General features: G+C 46.4%; 9 protein-coding genes across 9 annotated transcripts; 2 read left to right on the top strand and 7 right to left on the bottom strand.

Moving 5' to 3' along the window:
- Window positions 1-114: 114 nt before the first annotated feature.
- Window positions 115-1,529, top strand: BGW36DRAFT_394152 (uncharacterized protein; the record flags this gene model as incomplete). Its single annotated transcript, XM_046217888.1, has 2 exons — window positions 115-1,246; window positions 1,312-1,529. The coding sequence occupies 2 exons, from the start codon at window positions 115-117 to the stop codon at window positions 1,527-1,529; spliced, it is 1,350 nt and encodes a 449-aa protein (XP_046076984.1).
- Window positions 1,530-9,835: 8,306 nt separating this feature from the next.
- Window positions 9,836-10,030, bottom strand: BGW36DRAFT_288451 (uncharacterized protein; the record flags this gene model as incomplete). The annotated part of the gene is made up of 1 exon (XM_046210574.1): window positions 9,836-10,030. One exon carries the CDS (start codon window positions 10,028-10,030, stop codon window positions 9,836-9,838), a length of 195 nt encoding a protein of 64 aa, XP_046076983.1.
- BGW36DRAFT_313388 (uncharacterized protein) lies at window positions 9,839-10,281 on the bottom strand (the record flags this gene model as incomplete). The annotated part of the gene is made up of 1 exon (XM_046212518.1): window positions 9,839-10,281. A coding segment is annotated over one exon (195 nt), but the record flags the coding sequence as incomplete, so codon positions are not given.
- Window positions 10,282-11,319: 1,038 nt separating this feature from the next.
- BGW36DRAFT_370310 (uncharacterized protein) lies at window positions 11,320-11,733 on the top strand. The gene has a single exon (XM_046215234.1). The coding sequence runs from the start codon at window positions 11,472-11,474 to the stop codon at window positions 11,706-11,708; it is 237 nt and encodes a 78-aa protein (XP_046076981.1). The 5' UTR covers window positions 11,320-11,471; the 3' UTR covers window positions 11,709-11,733.
- Window positions 11,734-12,130: 397 nt separating this feature from the next.
- BGW36DRAFT_404226 (putative eukaryotic translation initiation factor subunit eIF2A) lies at window positions 12,131-15,159 on the bottom strand. Its single transcript, XM_046218925.1, has 6 exons — window positions 14,654-15,159; window positions 14,535-14,604; window positions 14,407-14,478; window positions 13,931-14,354; window positions 13,648-13,876; window positions 12,131-13,598 (listed from the first exon to the last, which is right to left on the bottom strand). Exons 1-6 carry the CDS (start codon window positions 14,676-14,678, stop codon window positions 12,355-12,357), a joined length of 2,064 nt encoding a protein of 687 aa, XP_046076980.1. The 5' UTR covers window positions 14,679-15,159; the 3' UTR covers window positions 12,131-12,354.
- Window positions 15,160-15,565: 406 nt separating this feature from the next.
- Window positions 15,566-16,589, bottom strand: BGW36DRAFT_286960 (uncharacterized protein; the record flags this gene model as incomplete). The annotated part of the gene is made up of 3 exons (XM_046210467.1): window positions 15,566-15,739; window positions 15,776-16,403; window positions 16,504-16,589. The coding sequence occupies 3 exons, from the start codon at window positions 16,587-16,589 to the stop codon at window positions 15,566-15,568; spliced, it is 888 nt and encodes a 295-aa protein (XP_046076979.1).
- A 528-nt stretch (window positions 16,590-17,117) lies between these two features.
- Window positions 17,118-19,327, bottom strand: BGW36DRAFT_370303 (uncharacterized protein). Its single transcript, XM_046215233.1, has 3 exons — window positions 19,277-19,327; window positions 18,971-19,192; window positions 17,118-18,913 (listed from the first exon to the last, which is right to left on the bottom strand). The coding sequence occupies exons 2-3, from the start codon at window positions 19,086-19,088 to the stop codon at window positions 17,406-17,408; spliced, it is 1,626 nt and encodes a 541-aa protein (XP_046076978.1). The 5' UTR covers window positions 19,089-19,192; window positions 19,277-19,327; the 3' UTR covers window positions 17,118-17,405.
- Window positions 19,328-19,369: 42 nt separating this feature from the next.
- Window positions 19,370-21,056, bottom strand: BGW36DRAFT_94411 (putative sister chromatid cohesion acetyltransferase Eco1). The gene is made up of 2 exons (XM_046222719.1): window positions 20,870-21,056; window positions 19,370-20,780 (listed from the first exon to the last, which is right to left on the bottom strand). The coding sequence occupies exons 1-2, from the start codon at window positions 20,899-20,901 to the stop codon at window positions 19,568-19,570; spliced, it is 1,245 nt and encodes a 414-aa protein (XP_046076977.1). The 5' UTR covers window positions 20,902-21,056; the 3' UTR covers window positions 19,370-19,567.
- A 2,282-nt stretch (window positions 21,057-23,338) lies between these two features.
- Window positions 23,339-24,145, bottom strand: BGW36DRAFT_287278 (putative RNA processing protein Emg1; the record flags this gene model as incomplete). Its single annotated transcript, XM_046210493.1, has 2 exons — window positions 23,339-23,815; window positions 23,879-24,145. 2 exons carry the CDS (start codon window positions 24,143-24,145, stop codon window positions 23,339-23,341), a joined length of 744 nt encoding a protein of 247 aa, XP_046076976.1.
- Window positions 24,146-24,188: the final 43 nt, after the last annotated feature.

Below are 24,188 nucleotides of genomic sequence, written 5' to 3'. Positions count from 1 at the left end.
ATCTGTACACGTATTTATGCTAAATAGGTGATTGACTTTATTTTCAATCAGCTTTCACCTGCGACTTGAATCGCTTGGAAGAACAGCCTTGCACAGATTGGCAATCGCCTCGTCATGGGTGGGTTTGATCTCACTGCGCTGCAAAAGCGCGTTATGCAGGCCCCTCCAACACAATATGAACAGCTCTACCTTGTCGGTTTCCGTGGTGTGCTTGTAATCTCGACGTTCCTGTGGGTGTTTCTTCAAACCTTTGCACCGACGACGGTATATGCTGCATGGGCCAACCAGGATGGACCTCACGATCAGGAAAATGTGCGAAAGGTGCTATCGGTGTTGTTCTGGAATCAGTATTTCCTCATCGGATCCATCATCTTTCTGTCCGCTCGATCTATCGCCATCCCATTCTTCCGCAATCCTACAAAAGAATCCATTGCGCGAATTTTACTTACTCGCCCCCTGACTCTCTGCATCCCTGCCGCGATTGCGGTGGCCATTGTCAAGGGCTCCATTACGGATGATTTTGTCAATAACATCCTTCTCCGCTTCGCAGAAGGAACAAATAACAATGCCATACCGATTCCGCAGCCATTGCCAACAACACTGTCGTACTGGAACTCTGTCTTCAACCTGTTCTGGGTGTCACATCAGTTTGCGGCGCAGGCTGCGAATTACGCATATCCCACCCAGACACTATGGATGATCACCGCAGTTTATATCCAAAGTTACACCGTCTATATGACAATGATCGTCGTACCCTACACACGGCCGAAATGGCGTGTGCAGTTTTCAATTTTTTTCATCATTGCCGCCTGGTGGTGCCAGTCCTGGGCCTGGTATACTATTTCGGGCCTCATCATGGCTGACATGGTCGTGAACATGGACTTCAAAGTTCATGCGCAGCGCGGCATCCCCGTCCAATTCCGCAATCTTGCCTGGCGACAAGCGGACGGCCGTCCGCGACGAATCCCTGTCTGGAGCGTCGCCGGTCTGGTAATGCTAGGCGGAATTGCAATGCAATACGTCTGGGTGGCTGCACGACCGGACTTGTTTACAGCGGAGTGGGAAATCCATTCAAATCCGTACAGCATTGGCGGTCTCAACACAGAATATCAGAACGACCATACCTCGGCGCGAGATGATGTCTATCTCATGCTGGTAGGCTTTTTCTTCTTGCTAGAGACATATGATATACTGCAACGGGTACTCCAGAACAGGTTCTTTGTCTATCTTGGGAGCCGGTCTTATAGTACGTCTCTCCTTTTCCTTTTTTTTTTTTTTGGTATGGGTGTGTTGCTAACATTGATTTTCAAGGCTACTTTCTCATCCAGCCCATCCTGATATATCGGGTTGGCATCCGTGTGTTTGGCCAATTACGAGGCACCCATGGTATTGGATATCCAGGCTCTGTGGTTGTGACTCTCATTACATGTCTCGCTGTGACAGTACCTGCTGCGGAGCTCTACCATCGTCTGGTCTGTGTTCCGAGCAGATACCTCGCACACCATTTTTACGAGTTTATTACGTCGTGAGATACTCGCTCTTACTTGTATGGACACATAGTTAGTTTCTTTTTCCGGTCCCATCCTATTGGCGTGCAGAATAAACAGATAGACAGACAACGTAGCGACCATTTGTACATATCAATTGATGAACTGGCAAAAATGAGACGTGTTAGTAATTCCCTTGTTAGATTGTCGGGTTTTCAACTTCCGGTCTAATTTTTTTGTCAGCTTCTTTGTTTCGCACTTTTCTTTCTTTCTTTTTTCTTATTATTCCCTTGGCTGCGCACTAAGATATGCACGCCACACCGTTATCCACTGAATGATCTTTTGAATGGTGGAGCCAGACCGGTCCACGAGAGCCAGGCTTTCTTTTGCCCTAGGCAACTAAACAGCTCCTAAAATGCTAACCAATAGGGAAAAGAAAGGTGAAAGTGTTCACGGCCCCCAACACCTACTTTAGGGGGGTTCTTCAACTGCCGTAATATACAACCATAGCGTCAGCAATGGTAACTTCAAATTGTGACAATTACTTCAAATATTCCTAATTATTATGGTATCCAGAGCCATCGAATAGTTAATAATAACAGTATCACGTAAATATTATTTTTTGTGACCAATCGAGTTGGAACGTGCGCGAGCTTGTTGGTTGGCCCAACTGCATATGCGCTGCAGATCTACCTCAAACTGTTGTCCGACTTCATCCACCACTGAAACAAGTCACACCCCTTTCTCATTTCTATGTTCAGAAGCAGTAGTCAGGCTTAGCATATAAACAAAATTCTATTTACAAGTTACGAGCATGAAACACTGCGTAGGATTAATGATATTACTCCATGACTGTGTGGTAGCGAGAAGGATTGATTAGTGCTCAACACACTGGAGTAGCGCGTGTAACACTTTGTCCTCAATAGTCATCAATTAGGCCTTCAACTATCTTGAAAGATTGTAAATCTGGCGAAGAACTCACTGAGCGACATAAAATTCTAATCTTTCAAGTCTTGGCAGGCAGTGTCCGATTGTACTTCCACTTTAGGCATTGCTGTGTAAGGCTGTGTGCAAGGCTAAGTCTAGACTAGCGAGGCACTGCAGGGCGCGCGTATTGTTGGGAACGACCGTCTTGGTTTTTCCTTTTCCCTAAAGAACGGCTGAGCGATAAGATGTGAATACGGATATTTCCAGGCGCTACGAATGGATATCGACCTATGTGGGGATTTCCGCGCGATCGTGTACGGATAGGAAAAGGCTATTGTCTTTTTTTAATTACTTCTTTTCGACTAATTACCATTATTGAGGTCGTGAAAAAATATAAATACGAGGCTGGGTGGCGACGAGATCGCCAGCCGTGCCAAGTCCTAAGCCCTCTGCTCAGTGCTAGCTACATTTTCTCTTTAATTTCCCCCTTTTGCTATCTTTGCATTCTTGGTCCTCCGGTTTGCCTAATTCCAGCAAAGTTTGGGACATGGACGGATATAGAACTTTCTCCGAGAAACTCTAATCTTATCATGGAACGTGGTTCGCGTGCTTCTCTTTTCTTTCCTTTCTTTTTCTCCGAGACTTCCGGGTTCGTTGGGCAAAGACATCCAGACTTGGGGTGATGAGGGTGATCCCTGTACACCTACTGCAAGAACATAAGATAGCAAAACACAATGCAATTCATTTAAGAGCCTTTCCTTCGCTGTTACACGCTGTTGTAATTATTGTGCGATGTAGAAGTTTGAACACTTGTTTTTGGTGATTTTCAATATCGTCTGTAAGAGTCTAGTACCTGTGCTACTCGTACTATGAGACCTGAGACTATTAGATCGCTCATACTATCAGCTGAGACGACCAAATGACTATAGGCACTCCAAATACAATCAGACTGAGTAAAACGCTATTCTCAACGCAATCCCAGGACTCCCTTCACTTCTACCAGCATAAGTGAACGTAGACTCAATCCGTCAAGCAGTGTATTACCGTCAACTTTCAAATATCTACATCGTCGTATTGTTTGGGTTCATGAAAATGTAAGCATAATAAGTACTACGTAGAAGTGAGATATTTGTGAAACCAGACAAAAACTATTAATCAATTCTCTTCATATAGCTATTCATTAAAAACAGAGTTCTAACCCATACCCAAGCACAAGAATATAGCCATGAATCACGAAATAGTCCAATACGATTTTTTGTACGCACTGCAGGCCACGATATATTTTATCATAGATCGAAGTCCATAATGTCGACGATCTATCTCTTGCGCATTTCCCTACCGCTGCTAAGCACTCTAGCCACGAACAAACAGGAGGCTTCATTGATGATGTCCTCGACCTTGGAGTCCATACATACCGCCTTCTCATTACCAACGAGATACAGTGTGTGATGAAAATGATGTCTCTCAAGAGATAGGACAGGATATTCGGAAACCGTCTCAATGAGGTTCAATTCAGTGTGTTCCATCTCTGATCGTTGCGCGTGATCTAGATCTTGTGGATCTACTGGGCATACTCCAAAAGTTCCTGGTTGAGAAGAGCTAGTCGAGAAGCTTGAGAGCATTAGGAAGAGGGAGACATCTAGGCATAAGACCATAGAGTCTGCGTGCGCTCAAAGGCCTTACAAAATGATACCTGAGTGTAGATGGCTCTTAGAACAAGCTCACCAGTGCCACCCCCAGAATAAGTATGTCGGTATCAACACCGTCCGTACTTATTTCTTAGTATATCCAGCAATAAATGCTGGTAGAACTCACGTATTTAGCAATAATATCAAAGTTTACATGGAAAAGTCCAGTTGCCACCCATACAGTAAGCCGATATAGGTTTAAATACTTCGAAAATTCGTTGTCTAACAGTTTCCAATCGTTTACCCTCCTACATATCCGACCTAAATTAGTCATTAAGCTCCAAATTCAAAGCATTGTTGATGGCACATAGAACCTAGCATACGGATTCTTTACCCCATGCTAGAGCAGATATGCTCATTACGCTCCTCCTCCTCTCCCTCAGGGATTCACAGCAAGCAGTGATATCCCCTAAGTATATAATATGGATTCGTTGCCTCTCTGGACCTGAATACTTGACCTGAACACATTATAAGCATTCATATCGACGTGTGAGGTATCTTACAGTTGTGACTTCGGATTACGGTTATATTTAATCACAGGCGTTGTGCCGATTTCTAGCGTGTTATTCACTGTGATTACCGCTATTTTCTCCGAAAACGCATATTGAGTGTCTCTGTGACATTGTCGAAAGTCGCCTGGTTTCTCAGGAAAGTATAATTCAACAACACCTAACTAGAACTGTGCTCAAGTGGCCTTGTTCTCCGATTATCTCGCTCGTTTAACGCATGTGTTGCCCGTGAGAAAGAATCGATCAAGAACGAATTGCGCATCAGGGATCATAAGATGAGTGTACTATATCAATAAGTACTGGCTCCAGAGACAGCATGAGAAACAACTACGAATACATCTAATACTCTGTATTCGTGATATCCAATGCTGAATACGTCTAATTGAGAATTCGGGGAAGAATAAATGCCTGTAACTAGTTGGGAGGCCTCCCAAAGAACTGATTTACAACCTATTATCCTAGATACGGTGAGATAGCCATTAAAGCCTTGTTCTATGGACACACCTGCCACGATGCCGGCCATTCGTCCACTCTTTGTGAAGTCCGATGCCAGACTGGTGCGAGAAAGATGAGGAGTTGTGTATCCATCTGCATCAGTAGCCACTGGAAGATGGTAAAGGTGATCCACCAATGATAAATTGTCAACTCTTTCTCAAGTTCGCACACGTCGATGCCGTTGATACGGCTTCCTATTGTCTTGGTAGACAAATTTTGCTCTTGTAGTTCGGTCGTCAGGCAACAGGCAAGCCGAAGTAGCACATGTTTCGGCGGGTTTGAGACCGGACCAGCAGAGCTTTGTTCCAACCCAAAAGTATGATAGTCCGGAATGTAAATATATCTAGTGTGAGATGGTCGGTGGTGATCCTCCCGGAAATTCAGACGAAGATGCCTTGGACACTGAGTATCGGTGTTTGAAGCCAGTCACTGGCCAGCTTAATAGCACCTTTCCCAGGGTGGACTCGCCCATGAAGAAGCAGGCGTTGGCCAGATTAACCAAACAGAGTCTCGTTGAGTGTATCGCCGCGAAGCTCGTGCATCACGAGCGTCTTAAATAGCGCGAAAGACAGTGGGTGGGTCGAAAACCAAATATGGACAGACAATCGATGTGATTTCAGGGGTCCTGAACTCATTCAGAGGGCCCGGTCATGGAGACACAGCATCAAACATGGTCGTGATGCGATCCTCGCGAACCCATTTCACTAAGGACCCTCCTCTTCCACTCTCGAGGAGATGGATTCCAAGGCTTCCAAGCTTAGCAAGGACCAAACCAGAAGTTCAGTGATGACTGAGGAGAGAAGGCCTGCATGTTGACTAGTAGTAATTACATCTTCAACCGACGATAGGGGAATGTTCCTACAAATTGACTTACCTGTCGATGCCAACAGATACATCATTGTTGTCAGTCGAGAAGGTCTTAATGAGTATAGTCTCCAACTGATGCTATATTGGAGGTGAACATATGCTAGACTGTTGCTAGAACATGTATCTTTATCTGAAATCAGATACGGCTCGAGTTCCTGTGGACGGTCGTATTGCTGGGAAACGGCCCGAAGGGCTCGAAATCATATATGAAACATATGTCCTACCTACGACAAACTTCGCAAATTCCCCGGCCGGGGCATTTTATCTTTCTTGCGTGACAAACCCCGCAAGAGTTTCGCCCAGGGTGTCTGTTCATAACAGTCATTGCATGTATAATTATTGCGAGTATGTGAGATGGAGGTTGTTAAGGAGTAGGATTGAGAATAACGTGGTGCTTAATTCGGTCGTTTGTATTTCCTACCCGTTCATCTCAACTCCTCACACATGCAACCACTGAGATAATATGTTCTTTGGCCTTCTGAATCCAGCAAACAGCCCTCATTTTTGGGTGACGATGAGCATTGAGATTCAATATCTCAGCGGAGAGTTCGAGGGCATGAATATACGAATAAGATCAATTTAGAGTCGTGAAGGCAGTCTAGATCATGAATGGCAACGTTGCCACCCGAGTTGGTCACTGACTCACGAAAACGCGCTCTACATATGTATCAGTTATGTATATTCAATCTCAATTGCGACTGCAACAATAACTATATCCAAAAGTTCAGTCTATAATGTATTAAAGTTCTATAATTACACGATTTATAGTTCCACGGCCACTCCCATCATCTTCCATATACTAGCACCACCCAAATATACCCAACTTTTCTATCCTTTCAACGTGTATACTTTGAAATAGAGTTGTTTCTGTTCTCATATATCTTCTGCACATGTGTATCAATACTAACCCTTACAAATACAAATGCCTGAGGCAATGAACTGTTTCCTATTCAGGTATAGCGGTAGTTTCTCCATCAGGACTAGGCCCGGATATACCTATTTATCCGCCCGAGCAACTTAAATCAACATCTGCCCCAAAACACTTCATACTCAACAACACATTCGCGACGCAAGGTGGAGTGCAAGGCGAGGTCCATGCCTTGAAATCCCTCTCTCTCACTGCCAAGTCTCATCTGATTCTAGACGCAAGAGAGAAATGGATAAGCTCTGTATTCGATGCGATACAGCAAACACACTTTCATCGCAAGCCATCTTGCCACCATAACAGAGTACTACTAGCTATATAGCGTGTATCTCGCGTCGATTACGTGTTTTGTTTCTGCTGCTGTTTGAGGATCTTTCGGTCTGATCTTGCTTCTCAAGAGCAGATTTCACATCAGATGGAAGGGTTGTCGGATGGTATTGGAGGGAGAGGCATGTATCAACGAGTACGGGATTCTGCTATCTTTTATTTGGCTGGAGTGACGTTGTGATTTAACTGTGGCGAATGGTACATACAAAAGACTGGTGTATTTTTTTATACTATTAGATTCTTTATCTGAGCATTGTCAATTGTCAATCAGACAATCATCGATCGAGAAATCATTCAGTCTAATTTCTAAATACATACCCAGTATGAGTAGTCAATCAAGGTTTTTTGCCTTTCGTCTCCATGTACATTAAATTATGTCAGTTCAAATACAGACATCTTGGGATTCGCCTGTAGATAATGCAAAAAATTGAAATATTATTAGTATTGATCCGGGAACACCTCATCGTAATGGAGAGTGTCGGACTTTTTACACGTTAGAACAAATTTAGTGTATTGGAAAATTCAATTAGTTAAAGATACAAGCCTGAGTTACAAAGAACTCATCTATACATTTCGAAGGCGGACTTGGCTCTATATTTCCTTTCTTTCCTCAAGCTTAGGATTTCCCCATTGGAAACTAATATCATATATTTCGAAACTATTTAGAGTGTGAATAGCACCACATTTCCTATGTCTTTATTTACAGTACAATGGATAAAGATTCAAAATTAACACACGAATAGCCTTAAGTTGTATGTACATTTACTGTAGTTTACCCTATATACAGTAAGGCATCTAGATTATTCACATTATGACCTAGTTGGGCTTTTTACTTCTTGAAAATAGCCGGTACTGAAGTCCGGAGAAAATGTTTCTTTTTGGGAGGGCCAGCTCCGCAGGTTATAAAGTGGGTGCTAGACGTACACCTGAAATAACTAGTCTGATAGAGCTATCTATATCATAATCTGCTCCTTGTAGAGATGACAGATCCTCAGGAATTTTCTCAGATTGCTATGCTTTAAGAACCACGGTAGCTCCAATAATATATAGATGGGCTAGTCTTAGTCATTGGTTCTGAAGCTAAACACATGTTTTAAGCATTAATAAAGCTTCTGAATACTAATCAAGGTTTTTTAATGTATATAATAAACTTTGCATGGTGTTCAGTGTATCGAGATGGTCTCTCCCCAGCACTGTCTTGGATATCTCGATTACATGTACAAACAGCTGTTCTGCCTCTGTCAACTGTCCCTGATTCTGGAACGTTGATCCCAGGTTGGCCATGTTAGTCAGTGTATCAGGATGTTCTGGCCCTAGCACTGTCTTTCTTGTCTCCATTATTTATATGTCTAGCTGCTATAGTATCGCTTATCTTATTAATATTGATCACTTTTAGGCTAATTAGCAGGGTTGTGAGCTGCTGATTTTGTGTTGTGAATAGGATGAAGCTATAGTCACTGTGTGGTAGGAAAGACTTTAGCTTAGAGGAGCTAGAAGATGACTTCTATATCTCTAGATTATCTATATTGTCGATGATTAAGAGCTAGAAATCTGCGTTTTTGGAACTTAGATAAGTCTTAACTTGTAGCTTTATATCTATTTGAGATATATCTTAAAGTTTTAGATATTCGTTAATCTTGATATATGCTTGCTCGATCGATTTAATGTTTATTGTGGGAATTTAAAAAATAAAGATTTTAGGATTGCTGGTCTGAAGTGTATACGCTAATTCCAGTGTAATTTGAGTCTTTCTAGTTCTGTCTAAGCTGGTAATGGCTTTTTTTTATGTACCGTTTTATTTGATGATGGCTTGTTTTAAATCTAGCACCAGATTTTTGTGATTTAAAAATCACGGATTATGTGTAAAAGGAATTATCCAGAATGCCTTTCGAGATGTCGGGTCTCTTTGAGATTGATTGATGGGTATAATAGATAGCAGTATTTTAGAATAAGTGGCAGTGATTAGTACTATATATTCTTATTAATGCTTATTCTTATATGAATTAGAGTAGTTGTAAATGCCTTAAATAATCAAACATAGAATCTGATTTATGATCTTTATAGTCTCTATTTTAAAGTATAACATTCTAATATCTTTAGTGAGTTGATCTCGAATCTGTCTATTTTTTATAATCTGATTTCTAGATATAATTACTCCATAATGGATCTGTGGTTGATTTGGCTATTGTGGATTCCAGAGATATAATTAGCTCAGATCGCAAGAAATATAAATGTTCTCGCCATTCTGATGGATATATATTGCCTAAAAGAGTTAATTCAGTTCTATTGACTATAAATATTGGGTTATTATCTTATAATTAGTGGCTAGTAGATTTGATATTACCTTTATTAGGTTTAGATTATATTCTTCTATCTCGCCAGCCTGCAGTTGAGCCATTGCGGTCAATAGAACTTACAGAGGTGGACTCAGCATTTTAGTATGTTAGAATCCATCATTAATAGTCTTTCTATAGTTATACTGTACCATCCTGTTTGAGAACCCAGTTGGTTAGCTGATCATAATATCATCCAATTGGATATCATGTCTTGTACTGGGAATCTCTCTTCCAATATCAATAAGAATGGCGAAGCGATCGAGGGAAACGAGGTTTATATTTTAGTAATGATAGTTATTACTGAAGTTATACTGTATACTTCTGTCAGTAAATATATTACAACAATATTATGATCGGTAATCTTCTTTAGTTTATATACATTATTATTGCTTGGTAGCTGTTGGAGTGGAGGGTGCCTTTGGTCTAGCATGACTGTGGCTGTAGCTGCCTTTAGCGGCAAGGCACACATCTAGATAATGGTATAATCATTGTGTCTTTTTTATGTTTACTATTCGTATTTACTTTTTATCTGTATTGATATAATCTGGCTTTGATCTTCTCGAAGTGTGTATTAGTGTGACCAGGATTAACTGATGTTGAAAGGAGATACCTGGTAGCTGCAGGACTTCTTGTTGCTGAGGTGCTGAGTTGGTTGATTTCCTTCCAAAGAGGTTGATGGGGCAAGGATTGTCGTGTATGGCCAAGAGGGCCATCTTTCTGCGATCGATGGGATGGTAGCTTAGCGCTCCGATAGCCTTGTCCTTAGCGGTGCCTAGAAAGACTCGGGCTGACAGAAATTCCGGATTTCATGTCCACTCAACTTCAATTGTTTAGACTCATTTAATTGTACACTATTGAAGATATTACATTATTGAATATATTCGTCTTGATGCGCACTTCATGCTAGTAGCTGCAGGCCAAAGCTACAGATGTTTAACGTATGATCCTTCTAGCAAACGGGACGTAAGGATTAGCCATCAAAATAATCTTTGTCAATCGCAAGTATATTGTCCTAATTACGATCATAGCATCCTATTTATATCTCTTTCCTCCAAATATTTGATAGATATTTTTTTTTCTTTAAATGTTCCTGCAATCACCAAATGTATTATTAAATGGTAGCCACTTTTTGAATATCGTCTTGAATTTCTTGACGTCTCTATTTACTCTACGGCTGTTCTATTAAAGTCTAATTTTGTACGTCTTGGAGTTGGTTACACATACAAATTTATATGGATACCTTCGTCTAGGCGTATGCTTTATAAGAATATATTAAAAACGTACGGTGTCGTCAATTAATAATACACAATATTTAAAATTATGCTACAAAAGCGTACTATTTACAAATCGCCAACATGTCGACACCAAGGCGTATACAAGCCCTGCGCGCGCATCTGGATAAACAGTCATATAAGTATGTACGAAAGCTTTTGAACGCATCAATATTGAGTGTTTACCTACACCAATTGACACGCGTTCGACAGCTAAGCGAGCGAGCGAGGCAGGGAGTAAGTGAGATGGCTATTAAAGTATCTCTGTAGCAAAGAATACGGATAGTTTAATCCAAAAAAGCGCTGAAAAAATAGAGATATTGATGTGACTGGGAAGGTATACATGCAGTATTTTCAGGCAAACGCAGCATGTCACCCACCGTCATCGACTCCGACAACACTCAAAGACATACATCGCTCCCTCCAAAAAATAGTTGACACGACCACAAACCCATAAAAATGACTCTCAACACCCCGAATCCTTCCAAAAAGAAGGAGGTCAGGTAAGCCGACACCCAACATCTTCATATTAAATCAAGGTATAAATCATGCTGATGAGTCACGCAGTAGCTGGAGCCGCGTAATCTCAATCCTAGTCAGCTCAGAACAAACCCCCTTTATGCTCCACGAGGTCGTGATATGCTCTTCCTCAGACTTCTTTCAGGTCATACTACGCGGTGGTGGTGGTGGCGACTGGAAAGAAGCGTCAGAACTCGCCATTACACTACCCGACATCAACAGCGATCAATTCCAAGTCTACATGCAATGGCTATACAAAGACCACCAAAAGCTCGGGTCTCCATCAAAACAAGTCACAAAACTCGACCATGTCGGGCTTCTGCAGTGCTGGATTATGGGCGACAAACTGCTGGATGATACGTTCAAGGATCATGTAATGGAGACGCTTATTGACAGAGTTAATGTCCAGAAAAAGCCCGTGTCGCCGCATGGTGTAAGGTACATTTACAACAATACACCGCCGCAATCGCCTCTGCGTGCTCTGGCTGCCGCGACATGGGTGGTGGCTAAGGCAAAGCCAGGGGATCTGGATGAACATGACATTCCGCAGCAGTTTATTCTGGATCTTGCGAAGGTGGCTTTGCTGAATTTGGGTAAAGATTGCTTTCGTGTCAGTCCTAAATCTTATTACTTTTCCAAGAACGCGAAGAAGCAGTCCATAGAGGACGCAGGACTTTCCCGACAGTCGTAGTTAACTACTAGAATTGGTGATGGTAGGAGTGCGCAATTGATTTAGGGCAAAGAGCACCGTGCATGTTGCTACAGAAAGAAAATAAAAATCAGATCCAACATATATTTTCCATTTTTTGATCAGTTCTACTATATGAATCTCTATTGATATGTAAAAATAGGTTTTTCCCGTGTATCCATCTCGAGATTTGAAATGAGCTAGGCAGTAATAGACTGGATGTGTGATATCAGAGTTGCTCTAGGACACCTCTTCCCACTATTTTAGTGAAAGGAGATGTTGAGAGCATCTGTACAGTGGCGTGGCATCTCCCATCTACCCGATAAAATCCAAGCCGTCCAATTCTTTACGCACTGAATCCTCCGTTTGAATTTTCTTCATTTGTGTATCTTCCAATTTCTCGCCAGCGGCCAGTCGCATTTTCAATTCGTCGATGGCGCGGAGTTTCTTGAGTAGTCCGCGGACGCGCTTGTCTTGAGTTGTGTTCCCGCCAGGGGAATCCGGCGGGGCAATTGGCTGAGGGCTCGCTTTGGCAACCTTGTTCCCCTGGTTGTTTCCTGCTGATGCAGTGCCATTCGCGCGATGATTGTTGACGTTGCTCTCTGCTCGGTTGCGTGTATGGCTTTTGGATCGGCCTCGCTGCTGCTGGTCTCCGCGACGGTCTGGGCTGGGGTTCAGATGCTGAGGCGCGGTTGGAGGGGCCAGTTCACCGTCCTTTTCAGCGGTTTCTTTGGCCTTTTTGGCCTCGCGCTTCTTCTTGTTTTTCGCAGCTGACTTTGACAGCTTTTCATCTGTCACGTCAGCCCCATGCGGGAGAGCCACTCCGCCGCCAGGAGCTGCGCCTGGTGGCACATACTCGACTGGGTCGGCACCAGGAATGTCACGTCTTCTAGGCTTGCCAAATCCATTGGCAGGCCCCAGAGAAGTTGTTCCTTCTCTCATAAAGGCAGCACCACCTTCGTCTTCCCTTTTGAATGCCAAAGACGTCGTCTGACCGCGTGCACCAGGTGGTCGATAGGCTCCAACAGGCTTAGATGGGGTCTTCCTCTTGGCAAGGTATTCCAGAGCAGACGCGTGAGGGACCGGGGCAGGGTTAAAGGGGTCAGTGATTGGATATTCCGTTGCCCCTTGGGGACGCCAGCAGACTTGGTACAGCTCATTCATGTCTTCATTGTATTGAAGGGCGCCGCTCACATGCCAAATGCGTACACCATTGTCGACTCTCAGTCTGGGGCTAGTAGTGGCAGTGAGGATGTGTTTTCCATCTGGAGACCAATCGCAAATGGTGGCATTGGAGCCCTCGATAGTGGTGACCTTCTTATGACCCTTTTCCAGATCATAAATATCCATCTGACCAGCCAAGTTTCCAAAGCCTGCAACAACAACAAATCGTCCGTGGGGTGAGAATACGATCGTGTTCCGTGGGGCAAGAGGATAGCTTTGAGTAGCAACACCGCGGTAGTTGAAGATAGTTGTTTTAGCCGGCATATAACCATAGACGACTCCAAACTCCTTCGAGTTGGGAGACCATGTCACGTCATGGATGGGTCCTTCTCGGTCTGTGGACTATTAGCCAGGAGAATTTTCAAATTCAGATATTGCGCATACCAAGGTCGATCCTAGAATCAAAAGCTCCAGTTGCGCTCAACAAATACAGGGTAGTTTCTCCGTAGTAACTCTTGCCAGATTTATCGACGTCTGTTTGTGCCAAAACTATAACAGAAGTTCCAGAACTATTCCATTTGAGCTGGACCTTATCGCCCTTGAAGAAAGTCTTCTGCGAAACAGGATTCGCGAACTGAGGGACGACATAAACCTTGACTGAAGCCGGTTGACCCTGACCCAAAGTCAGCAATTCATTTCACATCATTCTTTTATATCATCTACATACCTTGCGCTCAGGCACAAAAACAGCGAGTGCTTGCGTCTTCCCGGGGGAAAGAGCAAAATCGACAACACCCTCCTGTCGCAGCTTGTTCCACACAGTTGAGAGGTCATGGCTCTTATAAAATTGAACTTCGTTGGTGACAACGCGGCCACAATACCGCTCATCCGAGGTATACTGCAGATTCCAGCTGTTTTGCGACTTCTGAACGAAACGACCTACCACTGAGTTTTCACCGACTCCGCCCTCCTTTGCGTGAGCCTCCACGTTCCATACTTTCAAGTTCTTGACGGAATCTCCATTCTCGTCCTTTGTTGGCCGTTGCCAGGTAATGATGTATGTACCAAGTGGGGAGAAGCCCAATTCGAAGACGTTGTCGGCTGGCAGGGTGGTGATGATGTGGCCAACGGAAGGATCAATGATAGTAACACTAGAGGAATTAGACACAGTTCCTGTACAAGTCGAGTCATGGATTAGCATACCGCTCCGGAGACGCCCATGCGAAATAGCGGCCGCATGGTGAATAAGCGCTACAGCGAAGATTCCCTTCAGGCCTGAGTTCAACAATAATTAGCCAAGCGTCGTCGCATGCGCGATTTGTAATTCATACCTCTCGAAGCCTGCAACAGGCTGGTACAGAGGTGAGGCGTCCAAGAGGCCGATTCCCTTAAGGGTGCGAACTAAGTCATGTTAGTTGGAAAACTCGACACAGCACCCGCAGACACTCACATGCAATCTGCGTAGAAGCTGCCATGGCTATTCAAAGTCACAGCTGCAGAGCTTGACGATTGATTCCGTATTTAAATGGACAAAGATTCGTACTCTACGAGCGGGTCGGGAGGCGGTTTCTTGCAATCTCAGGAGACCAAAGGCTAATGAAATGTCAAAGCTTGTGTTGCTGTCTCAAAAGTCCTCGCCTGGCAAAAAGGCAAATCCGTTTGTGATGTTTTTGTTCTTGAAAACTTGTTTGTGAGTTTTTCTTTCTTGATCTTTGTCTTGTGGTGTGGTTGGTTTTTGCTGTTAATGTTTTTTTGTCTGCATAGGCAACACAACAAAAGTTGGAGGCAGAAAATCGCACACACGCACAATAAAAGCTGGATATAGCCTTGCAAATTCGGAACTCGTAAAGAGGTCGACAGTCCTTGGAAAATCCCGTGCTTGACAAGCAAATGCCAGCAGTTTTAAGGAAACGGGAGTATCTTCTGCGCACAAAAGGGGGGGGGGAGTTGGGAGAGGATGAAGGACTCTTCGTTCTCGCCGCGGCGTGGCCGAAGTAATTAGAAATTTCGGTGCAAACAGAGCAAACACAACAACGAGCAACGGCCACAGCCACAGCCAGCCTTAGCCTTGCCTTAAGGCCCTGAGCTACCCGGCGATCATGCTAGCGGTGGCTCAACATTACTTATTTTTTACAATGCTCTGTTCTTTACACCTGAGCTTTGTTGAAATTTACTTTCAGTCAGATTCACACGCATGACTCAATACAGTAAATAGTACCCTACTCGACTCTCAAGCAAAATGAATCAATAAGTAAATGAAATGAATCCCCCAATACCGCTATCCTAAGCTTCGCAACTCCAAGTTACGCCAGCTAACATATTCGTACAGAACTACTTCAGAGTGCCCAATCTGCGAACAAGACTAACCTCGGCGGTCTTGCTCTTGCAAGGTAGGGTTATCGGGGCCATGCTGGCCAATTAATCGAGGTGTGCGGACGGTAGTATCGACAATATCAGAATCATAAGTGACGCCGTCGAGCATTCGAGCATCATCCGACGGTTCGGGGGTGTTGGATCCCGCTGGAGACGGCGATGACTGCGATGGACCGTCACCCACGGAACTTCCAGGGACGTGCTGCAGGTAGGGAGGATGTTGTGCAGTCGTCATGTTTCTGTTGGCACCGGGGCTGCCGAACGATGGTGTACGGCCACCGGCAGATTGCAGTCGACCCAACGTGGCACCGGAGACAGGCCCGCTGATGGTACTGCTGGCACCCTCGCCAAAGCCAACCAGACTGGCATTTCCCTCATCACTCATGCCGCCCACGCTCGAGGTGCCATCATCATGGTCCTCGCTCATTTTATCGTGATCAAAGGCATCGCTTCCACTCGCCCAAGTCGTGCGGCCGCCGATACTTCCAGTAGCGCTAGCACTGCCTACAGTGCTTCGCTCCTTGACCATATAGGGATAGCCATCGAAATAGCCCTGACCTTGCGGATGCGATGGATTGAAAGCGCCTGTAGAACCAGGGGCGAAATTCTGAGTACTCCCCGCGCGCGCCGTAGCAACGCGCTCCAATCCCGCCAACCGCGAAATTCGATCTGCGCGCTCTGCGTCGAGGGTAGAGGTCGAGGTGGCCGATGCTGACGAGGATTGGTGGGTGTGTCGTGTGTAAGGGTGGGTGTGGCCCTGGTGGCCGTCTTTGATGGCGGTCGTCGAGAGCGCAGACAGAGATGTGGTGCCAGAATTGGGAGTACCGCTGGGAATGGGTCAGAACATGTTAGTATCTTATCTCACGGTACGACACATGACTCGGGAGAGCAGAGCAAGGCAAGAAAGAACCGCAATGGGTATCTTACGGTCCCATGTCCGAAGGAGTGACAGGATCCGATGGCGGTGGAGGTAAATTGATAAGAGTCGGTGTCGACATTCTATTATCAGCCATCTCTCTCTTTCTTTCACTCCTTTTTTCTTTCTGCGATGGTTATGGCTATAAGCTGGTGATAGATAGTGGTGGAGCGGCAGACCACTCGCTGCAAAAGGAGGAATAAAAAAGAGTACAACTGTGGCAATTCGAACGATCTCAGTAAATACAAAATCACTGCAATCGCGCCGGTAATGAGACGGCAAACGCAGGTATCCTAAAAGTGCACGTGGTGGAGATGCTGAGAGACACTGAAGCTCAAGATCACAGAATGGATCTGGCACAAGGCTGTACGGCGGCCAAGCCTGTTCACAGACAAGAAGACGAGTGCAGGATATACGAAAGAGTAGTGACGCGATGAATGTTTCAAGGTCCTGGCGAATGACACGGTTGAGCAGCAGAGTCAGGTCAGTCTGCAGTCTGGGCAGGTGGGGGGAGTGGGGATCAGGCTGGGGCTGCCATAGGGCGGCCCAATGCAAGTCACGACGTCATCTCCAATGATCGGCAGTGCTTTTATCATACTATATACTAAGTAGTTAGTAGTAGCTATGGCACTTGAAAGAATATATTTGTTATATACATCATGAATAAATGCATCGGAAGAGCTTATATACAGACAGCCTTGCATCTGCCGCCGTCATCGTCTGACGGATCCGCATTGCAAGGGAAGAAAAACATGCTAGCAGATACTATCGGCACGTCGACGCTCAAACAAAAAACGATCAAGAAGACAAGAGGAGAGGAAGGGGAAGTCGGAATCGCAAGGTAGTGTGCTAGGACGAGGTTGGGAAGTGCTGTCCAGGGTATTTATATTATTGAAACGTGTCTCATAAATCATCATTGGCTGACCTTCCGGCTTTCGTAATGGCCGCGAAGATTATCTACCTCTTGCTGGAGCCGCGAGAGGTCTGCGAGAATGTCCTGGGCGTGGGAAGAAGACAGATTATCCTCGGCGCTCTTGCTCTGTAGCGTAGATGACTGCGTGCTGTTTAGACTGCTCTTGCTAGAAGCTCGCACGCGTCGAGGTGGAGGTGGTGGCGGTGGCATGGATGGTGCGTTCGACGCAGATCCAGACGTCGACCATTTGATGGATGGCGATCGCGATGGTGGAGACGATGAAGCTGTGCTCCCTGGGCCCTCTCCTCCTAGCGTGGAAGACGGAGCCGAGTGTTCCTGAGATAGAGAAGACTTGGTGTGTGAGAACGCCTCAGCCAGAGAGCCGCCCGCTTTTTCATGTCGTCGGGAAGGGGGTCTAGGCGGTGTTTTTGTCCCTGGACTCGGCGGTCCGGGAAGTTCGAGACCCAGGCCTTTTGGAGGTAACGAGATACGGTGGGGATGATCCCGAGCAGACTTCTTCATACTCGGCTTTCTCTGGCTATGTCGTCGAGCAAGAGGTGGCGTAGGCGGTCTTTTTGACTGAGACGGGGCCCTTTGCAAGGCAGAAACATCGTCGTTTATACTTGTGTCTGATAAACTAGTCGGCAGTGTCGCATCTGACACTGCCTCTGGCGATGAAATCGCCATTTCCGGGTTCGTAGGCTGCTGAGTAGATTCCCCCGACAGATAAATCTCTTCGCTCGACTTTCTCGACGTTTGTGATGACTCCCCAGGCTTGATCGGTTTGCCATGACGAGTCCTTGGCGGCGGTGGCTTCGGCCTTTTCACACTAGCCGTCCTCTGAATCTCATTCGATTCAGCCTTCAAAGAGTGAACCGACGTGCTGGTGTTGCTTGTAGCATGACTATCGAGATCACCCCTCCGCATGACCGATACTGTTTCGACGTCGCTGCTATCGCTGCTATCAGCAGCAGCAGATCCAAAACGAGCCTGAATCACAGGATCAGACACCGTATCGATCCTCGTCGTCACCACCTTCTTATCCTCACCGCCTCTTCCATCAGCATTCCCAGTAAGGAGCAACCTCGTAAACGCATCCACATCCAGCATAGCATTCGATTTTTGCTTTGCTTCAACGGCACTGTCTGGTCTCTGGTGACTCTCGCCCCCCTCGCTCATTGCCCTACGCAATCCCGACTCATTCACAATCTGCCTGTCGGGTGCATTCGGTCCGGTAGTGTAGTCACCACCCACCACTTGAATGTAATCCTCCTCCCGGCCGCCACCAGCGGATGAATGCGGATTAAAAGGGTCCGCCGTAGAATCATCAGAAGACTCTCCATCGCCGATTTCTAGCGGCGGCGGGCTGTGATGGGTCCTCGGGGCTGTCAGAGGAGCTGCGGGGAAGTATGTTGTAGAATCGGCGGGTGGTGAGGGTAGCGGTGGGGTAGCAATTCGCACTGTTTTTGAGTGAAGAGGGAGGTGAGGTTTAGTACTTGCTATTGGTACTAGATAGATTAGCTTCTTTAGAAAGTCATCTTGTATCGAGCGAGGGGGGCACGCACTGTCAAAGACACCTTTGTTGACATCCGGCACTGTCACATCATGGTGATTCGGAATCGACGGGATGGGCTCGCTCGCGGCTATGATCCTGCTCCGGCGGAAGGGGTTTGATCCAGACATGGCATCAAACCTGCACTGGGGTTCACGAGTGAAAGCGTGACGGGCGTGTCATGGGGTTATTCAATGTTGTGTTGGGGGGAAGTTGCAGGGCAGTCAATGGCAGCCTGGAGGTTCAGTGTCGTTGAGCTGGGTTCCACAATCAAAAGGTCACTGTACCGCTTTCGGTAGGTGGGTGTATGCTTATTTACCTTTACCCCATGTCTATGCATGTAAAATATGTATATACAACGAAAAAAAAAATAGCAGTTAATTATAATATCAAGAGTTGCTCCGTTAACTAATAATTCGGTGGCGTGGCATGCCAGGAAAATAAAACGATAAAACTCCGAAATATAGTACAATTTCGCGTATATGGTCGTGGGCTTCTATAGCCACCATGTTGCTCGAGATAATAAAAAAATATGAATCCCCCGTCGCGTCTCAGCCGGGTATTAAGCCAGCTCAGCGCATCTCAATAATACATTTATAGGTTTGTTTCGTCATGAATTCGAGCTTTCGCTATATACGTGCCACGGCTCGCGCACACCGAAAAAACTCTCGGACAGGCGCACGCCGCTTTCTGTAGGCTGTGTGAATGCAATTTGCTCTTTCGGCAGGTCTAGGCCGTAGATAAAATTGCTTACGACACAATCCAACAAATCCATTGCAATTCCCTTCCGCCTTGCAGAGCCGCATGTCCATATCCGCGAGACGCCGACGATGGCTGGGTCTAGTATATCTTGTGTGCTGATCGAGGAGCTTTTATGTTTGTTATCGCTATTTGTCGCGTCCAGTTTGACGGGATGCGCCTCCCATATCCGTTCGGCGAGACATAGCCCCATACATTTGCTGTCTTTCATATGGAGGAACACCTTGTACCGATCGGTCTCCTCTTTCTTGCCGTTTTTGCGAAAACGATTCGGGGGTTCGACTTGGCTCCACAGCTGGGGCTCGTCGATAGCTGGCGACGATAACTCCTTATTAACCACGTCGAGAACCTTCTTCGCTTGGCTTCTTGCCGCCACAGAAGCCTTCCTGTCGACAATCACAATATAACCATCACGGCATCGTGTCGCTTCATAAACCCAGCGCGACGCATTGGCCTTCACAAAGGCCTTCCCCAGATCAATCCCCACCGCATTCATCGAATGGAACTTATCATGTAGGTCGGAATCCTCGGCATTGGAGGGGACATATTCCATGCCACATAGGTTGCAGCTTCGCCGCACATTGATGCCGGCATCAATCTGTAACTGCTTCAACACTGGCGGCTGCTGCGGGCGTTGTTGATGAGATTGCGGCTGTTGCTGGCTTTTCTTCGGTTGATCGGTCAGAGAGCGGACGCTGTTGGAGTTGACTTCAGTCAACGGAGCTCCGTTTGTTGATTCCTTTATAGTAGATTTCTTGCGCTTCAAGAATGAAAAAGTCGGTTTCCGCGTGTTCGCAGGCGGCGGAGTCACACGTGGAGGTGGCGGCGACGATGGCGGCGTGGAGAGATCATCTTCTTGCGTGGCTTCAGAGAAGATGACTGAATTGCGCCGCGACGGACTCGACGCGGCCACGACAGCCGACGACTCGCGGATGGCATATTGCAGGTTGGACTCGGCGTCGTCCGAGTCGTCCGCTGCCTCTACGCGTCGTTTCTTAGCAGCATGGAGTACGTTGTCATCGTGGACGCGCCGCACCGGTCTCCCGTATGTTTTCATGAGGCCCCTGCAGCGGTCAGTTTCTGAGCTTGTTGGGTTGGCGAGGGGCAAAAATCAAGGGCGAACGCGTGCACGGGGGAAGGGAGCGGCACATACCTCTTAAACGAATTTGTGACTGTCCACGGCATCTCACTGGGATCGCGATAGTAGGGTGTGGCAGCACATGGGGGGAATATAGCGGAAGATATGGGAAGAGAAAAGAGAGGAAGCTATCAGGATGGCGCAGGAGACAGATAGGAATGAACGAGTTCTGCTCTGTTTACTCCGGGGTGACACGACCGCTGGCGCTGGCCACTCACAGCGCGCCCGCGGGGCTAGTCCGCTTTGGGCTATATTACACTTTCCTGTTCTTCCTCGGTCTTGTCTCAACACAAACCCTTCTTGGAAGGGTTAACTCCTGACTCTCTTCTTTTTGATACTCTGACCACTCTGTCGCTGATGTTATGGCCGCCTGGCGGCTGGAATCATGCCAAAGTGAGAAGAGTAAAATGCCTCGTGCGGGCTGGCCAATGGATCCTCCCTTACCGGCTTAGTCCGTGGCCGTTGAGCAAGCCCAAGAGACGATCAAACCGGATCGGCGCGACGATTCTGCAGTGCACGGTCGCTGTCGATAGTAGTGTACACTGTACAGTCCGTACTCAGTGTACTGTACTTTACTGAGCAGCAGCAGCAGCAGCAAGGTCCGGGGTTATTGTGATGGAAGTCGAAAGAAGACGACGGACGTCAGCATGGAATAATAGCAAGTACTAATATCATCAACCGATTAGGCGCCAGTCATCGGTGGCAAGGCTCGGCTTGGAACAGGATACACGAAGAATAATAGAGAACCGATGACTCAAGCTCTAGAGTCCAGACAGCATGCAACAACCAAAATACTCCAGCCTCGTCGATTCGCGGGCTCGCCTCCTAATATGGGGGTAATGTTAATATCAGGCTATTAGCCGTCGTATCAGGCTCTCTGTTGGTAGCGTTGGTTGGCTGGCGTACCTGACGTGGGCCCTACACCAAGGACAAATAACACGACACTGAACACTCTGGGGCCCTGGCACTGGCAGCTGGCAGCTGGCAGGGCAGTGGGCGCTTCGCCCCCTTAAAGCGTCCGTTGAGCCCTGACTAGCTTTATGACAAGTTGCCACCGCGCTGGATCATCCACTCAGAGTCTCAGACTAGGTTACGGATACAGTAAGACTAGGTTAGGAATATGCTTCAAGCTGACTGGTCAAACAGGCAGCAATAATTCATTGGCCAACTAATAATACCACGCCTTGTACGTACTTTCTCCTTACCTCCAGACTCGCACTCCTCTAACCCCTCCGAATCGGTGTCGTGTTGGGTCTTTCCACTAAATAATCCGTCATTACCGTGAAAACCAGCCATGCAACTGTCCCTCTGTTCAGTTACTAAAATAACAGGTAAACTCGCCGTGCGGCGTAGTCAAGTACTCCATGTAGTACGAGTACGACCGCAGTCACCGTTTATGGCCCTACCAGACAGCCTACCTGTACGCGCTGTAGATCGCTCCATCACCAACACGTCATGGTCCTTTGTTCATACCTTACTTAAAAATAGTCCCCGTTTTGAAACCTAACCGAGTAGGCAGGTCGTCAAACGGTATAGTCACCAGTGACATATGTATTAGAAATATTAATAGAATCCATAAAATGACTACAATAAGACTTGAAGTGAAAGACGGCAGGCCTGAGGCTAAGCTAGGTTGGGATTATTGAATCCTTGGCTGTGGGATGTATTGTGTATGATGATAGACGACGGTACGTTGCACTCACCTAAGCCGCTCGCCGCCAATGAGAGTAAGGAAGAGGATGACACCGTTAGCAAATTAGGCCTGCAAGGCCCTACTGCCTGGCCTTTGCTCGCTAGGCTGATCATAATATAGATATCATCAAATTAGAAGCTGGTCTCGTCGGTTATGTGAGTACATGTACATTAATGTAATAGAGAAAGGAGTAGAATAGGTATTGTTATCGTATTAGATATAAGATCAGCGATGCTATGGCCTGTTTATACCGACCGCTAACGATTCAATGCTTGTAACTAGCCTTGACATGGTCGACACTATATTCCGGATGCAGACTATAGCGCAGCACAGCGCGGTACAGTCCTTGCATATTCGACCGACATGTCAATGTTAGAAAGAAGACCAGGTATGCCATCACATGAGCAAGTTGTACGGGTTGAAATATACTTTTTCGAGTAATAAAAGTATAGGTCAAACCCGCCTTGAGACTTTGAACCTGCACCACGTTTTGGTTGTAAAAACAGATCAGATCCAGCAAAGCGCTCAACGCGATTCCCGCAAAAGGCCCGTGTTGGAGAGGGCCTAGATGTTGTTATCATAGCCATCGAACCGGTGCCTTTTCCGGTACAAAAAAAATAATCCAAATATATCCAGAAGTGGGAGGATGTATAGTACAGAAGAACGGCGGGTTAATAACAATGCAAACGAAAAGCCAGGACGTTCAACCGGGTCGAGGAAGAGTGATGGCTAGAATCGTGGTTAGCGACAGGTGTAGTCCGGGTCTTGTTACCTTCTGCGAGAAAAGAGGATTAGACAATGTCCCAGACGTCCTCTGCGGCATGGCAGAATTTACTGCACGCCACACTGGCACTAAGACTGTAGTTGCTGATGCCAATAGCGTCGTCTTTGAACTCGTCTGCGAAATCGTCGCGTCCCTTGGCCATAGCTCCGACAAACACGCAGATGCTTTCCTTTGGATCCAGAGATTCGATATAGTCCTTAACACGGACTACGGGCGCGTCGAAACTGAGCGTGACCTTGCGGCAGTTGGGCGGCAGATGGTCGGTGATGGGGTTTTTGATGACCTTGAGCAGCTTCTCTTGCGAATTGGTCGATCGGATGGACAGACGGTGCAGCAGCTGCACCATCAGCCCGGCAAATCGCTTGAATGTTCGTGGAATTCGCACCGTCGGGCTGACTTCGATGAGGACGCCTTTTGCGGTGTGGATGTAGATCTGCAACCGTCCAGCTTTATTTATGGGCGAATCGAGGAGGGTGAGCAGGCACTGAACAGGTTAATCATTCACTCAAACCCTTTTATTTTCCTTATTTTTTTGAAGGGTAGTCACCTGATGGGTGATATCGGGACGGGCATCGCTAATATCTCTGTTCATCTTGCGCATGACGCCGATGTGCTCGTCGCTGTTGAGAAGAGAATATTTCTCCTCCCGACCGCCCCGACCGCCATGCGACGACCGATACGTTTCCAGGCTGGCATTGGAGAGCACGACAATCAAGCGCTGCGTATCCTTATCGCCGGCCGCAATGGGCACATGTTGTTCAGCGACGAGCTGAGGGAGTTCAGGCGGGGGGCACGACTGGGTTCCTGGTTCCATCCCGGATCAGCAAATTTTCGCAACCACAGTAGCCTATGGTATG

The sequence above is a fragment of the Talaromyces proteolyticus genome (genome assembly GCF_021365285.1).
Source record: "Talaromyces proteolyticus strain PMI_201 chromosome Unknown BGW36scaffold_2, whole genome shotgun sequence".
Lineage (NCBI taxonomy): Eukaryota > Fungi > Ascomycota > Eurotiomycetes > Eurotiales > Trichocomaceae > Talaromyces > Talaromyces proteolyticus.
This window is presented reverse-complemented; position numbering and strand designations above follow the sequence as displayed.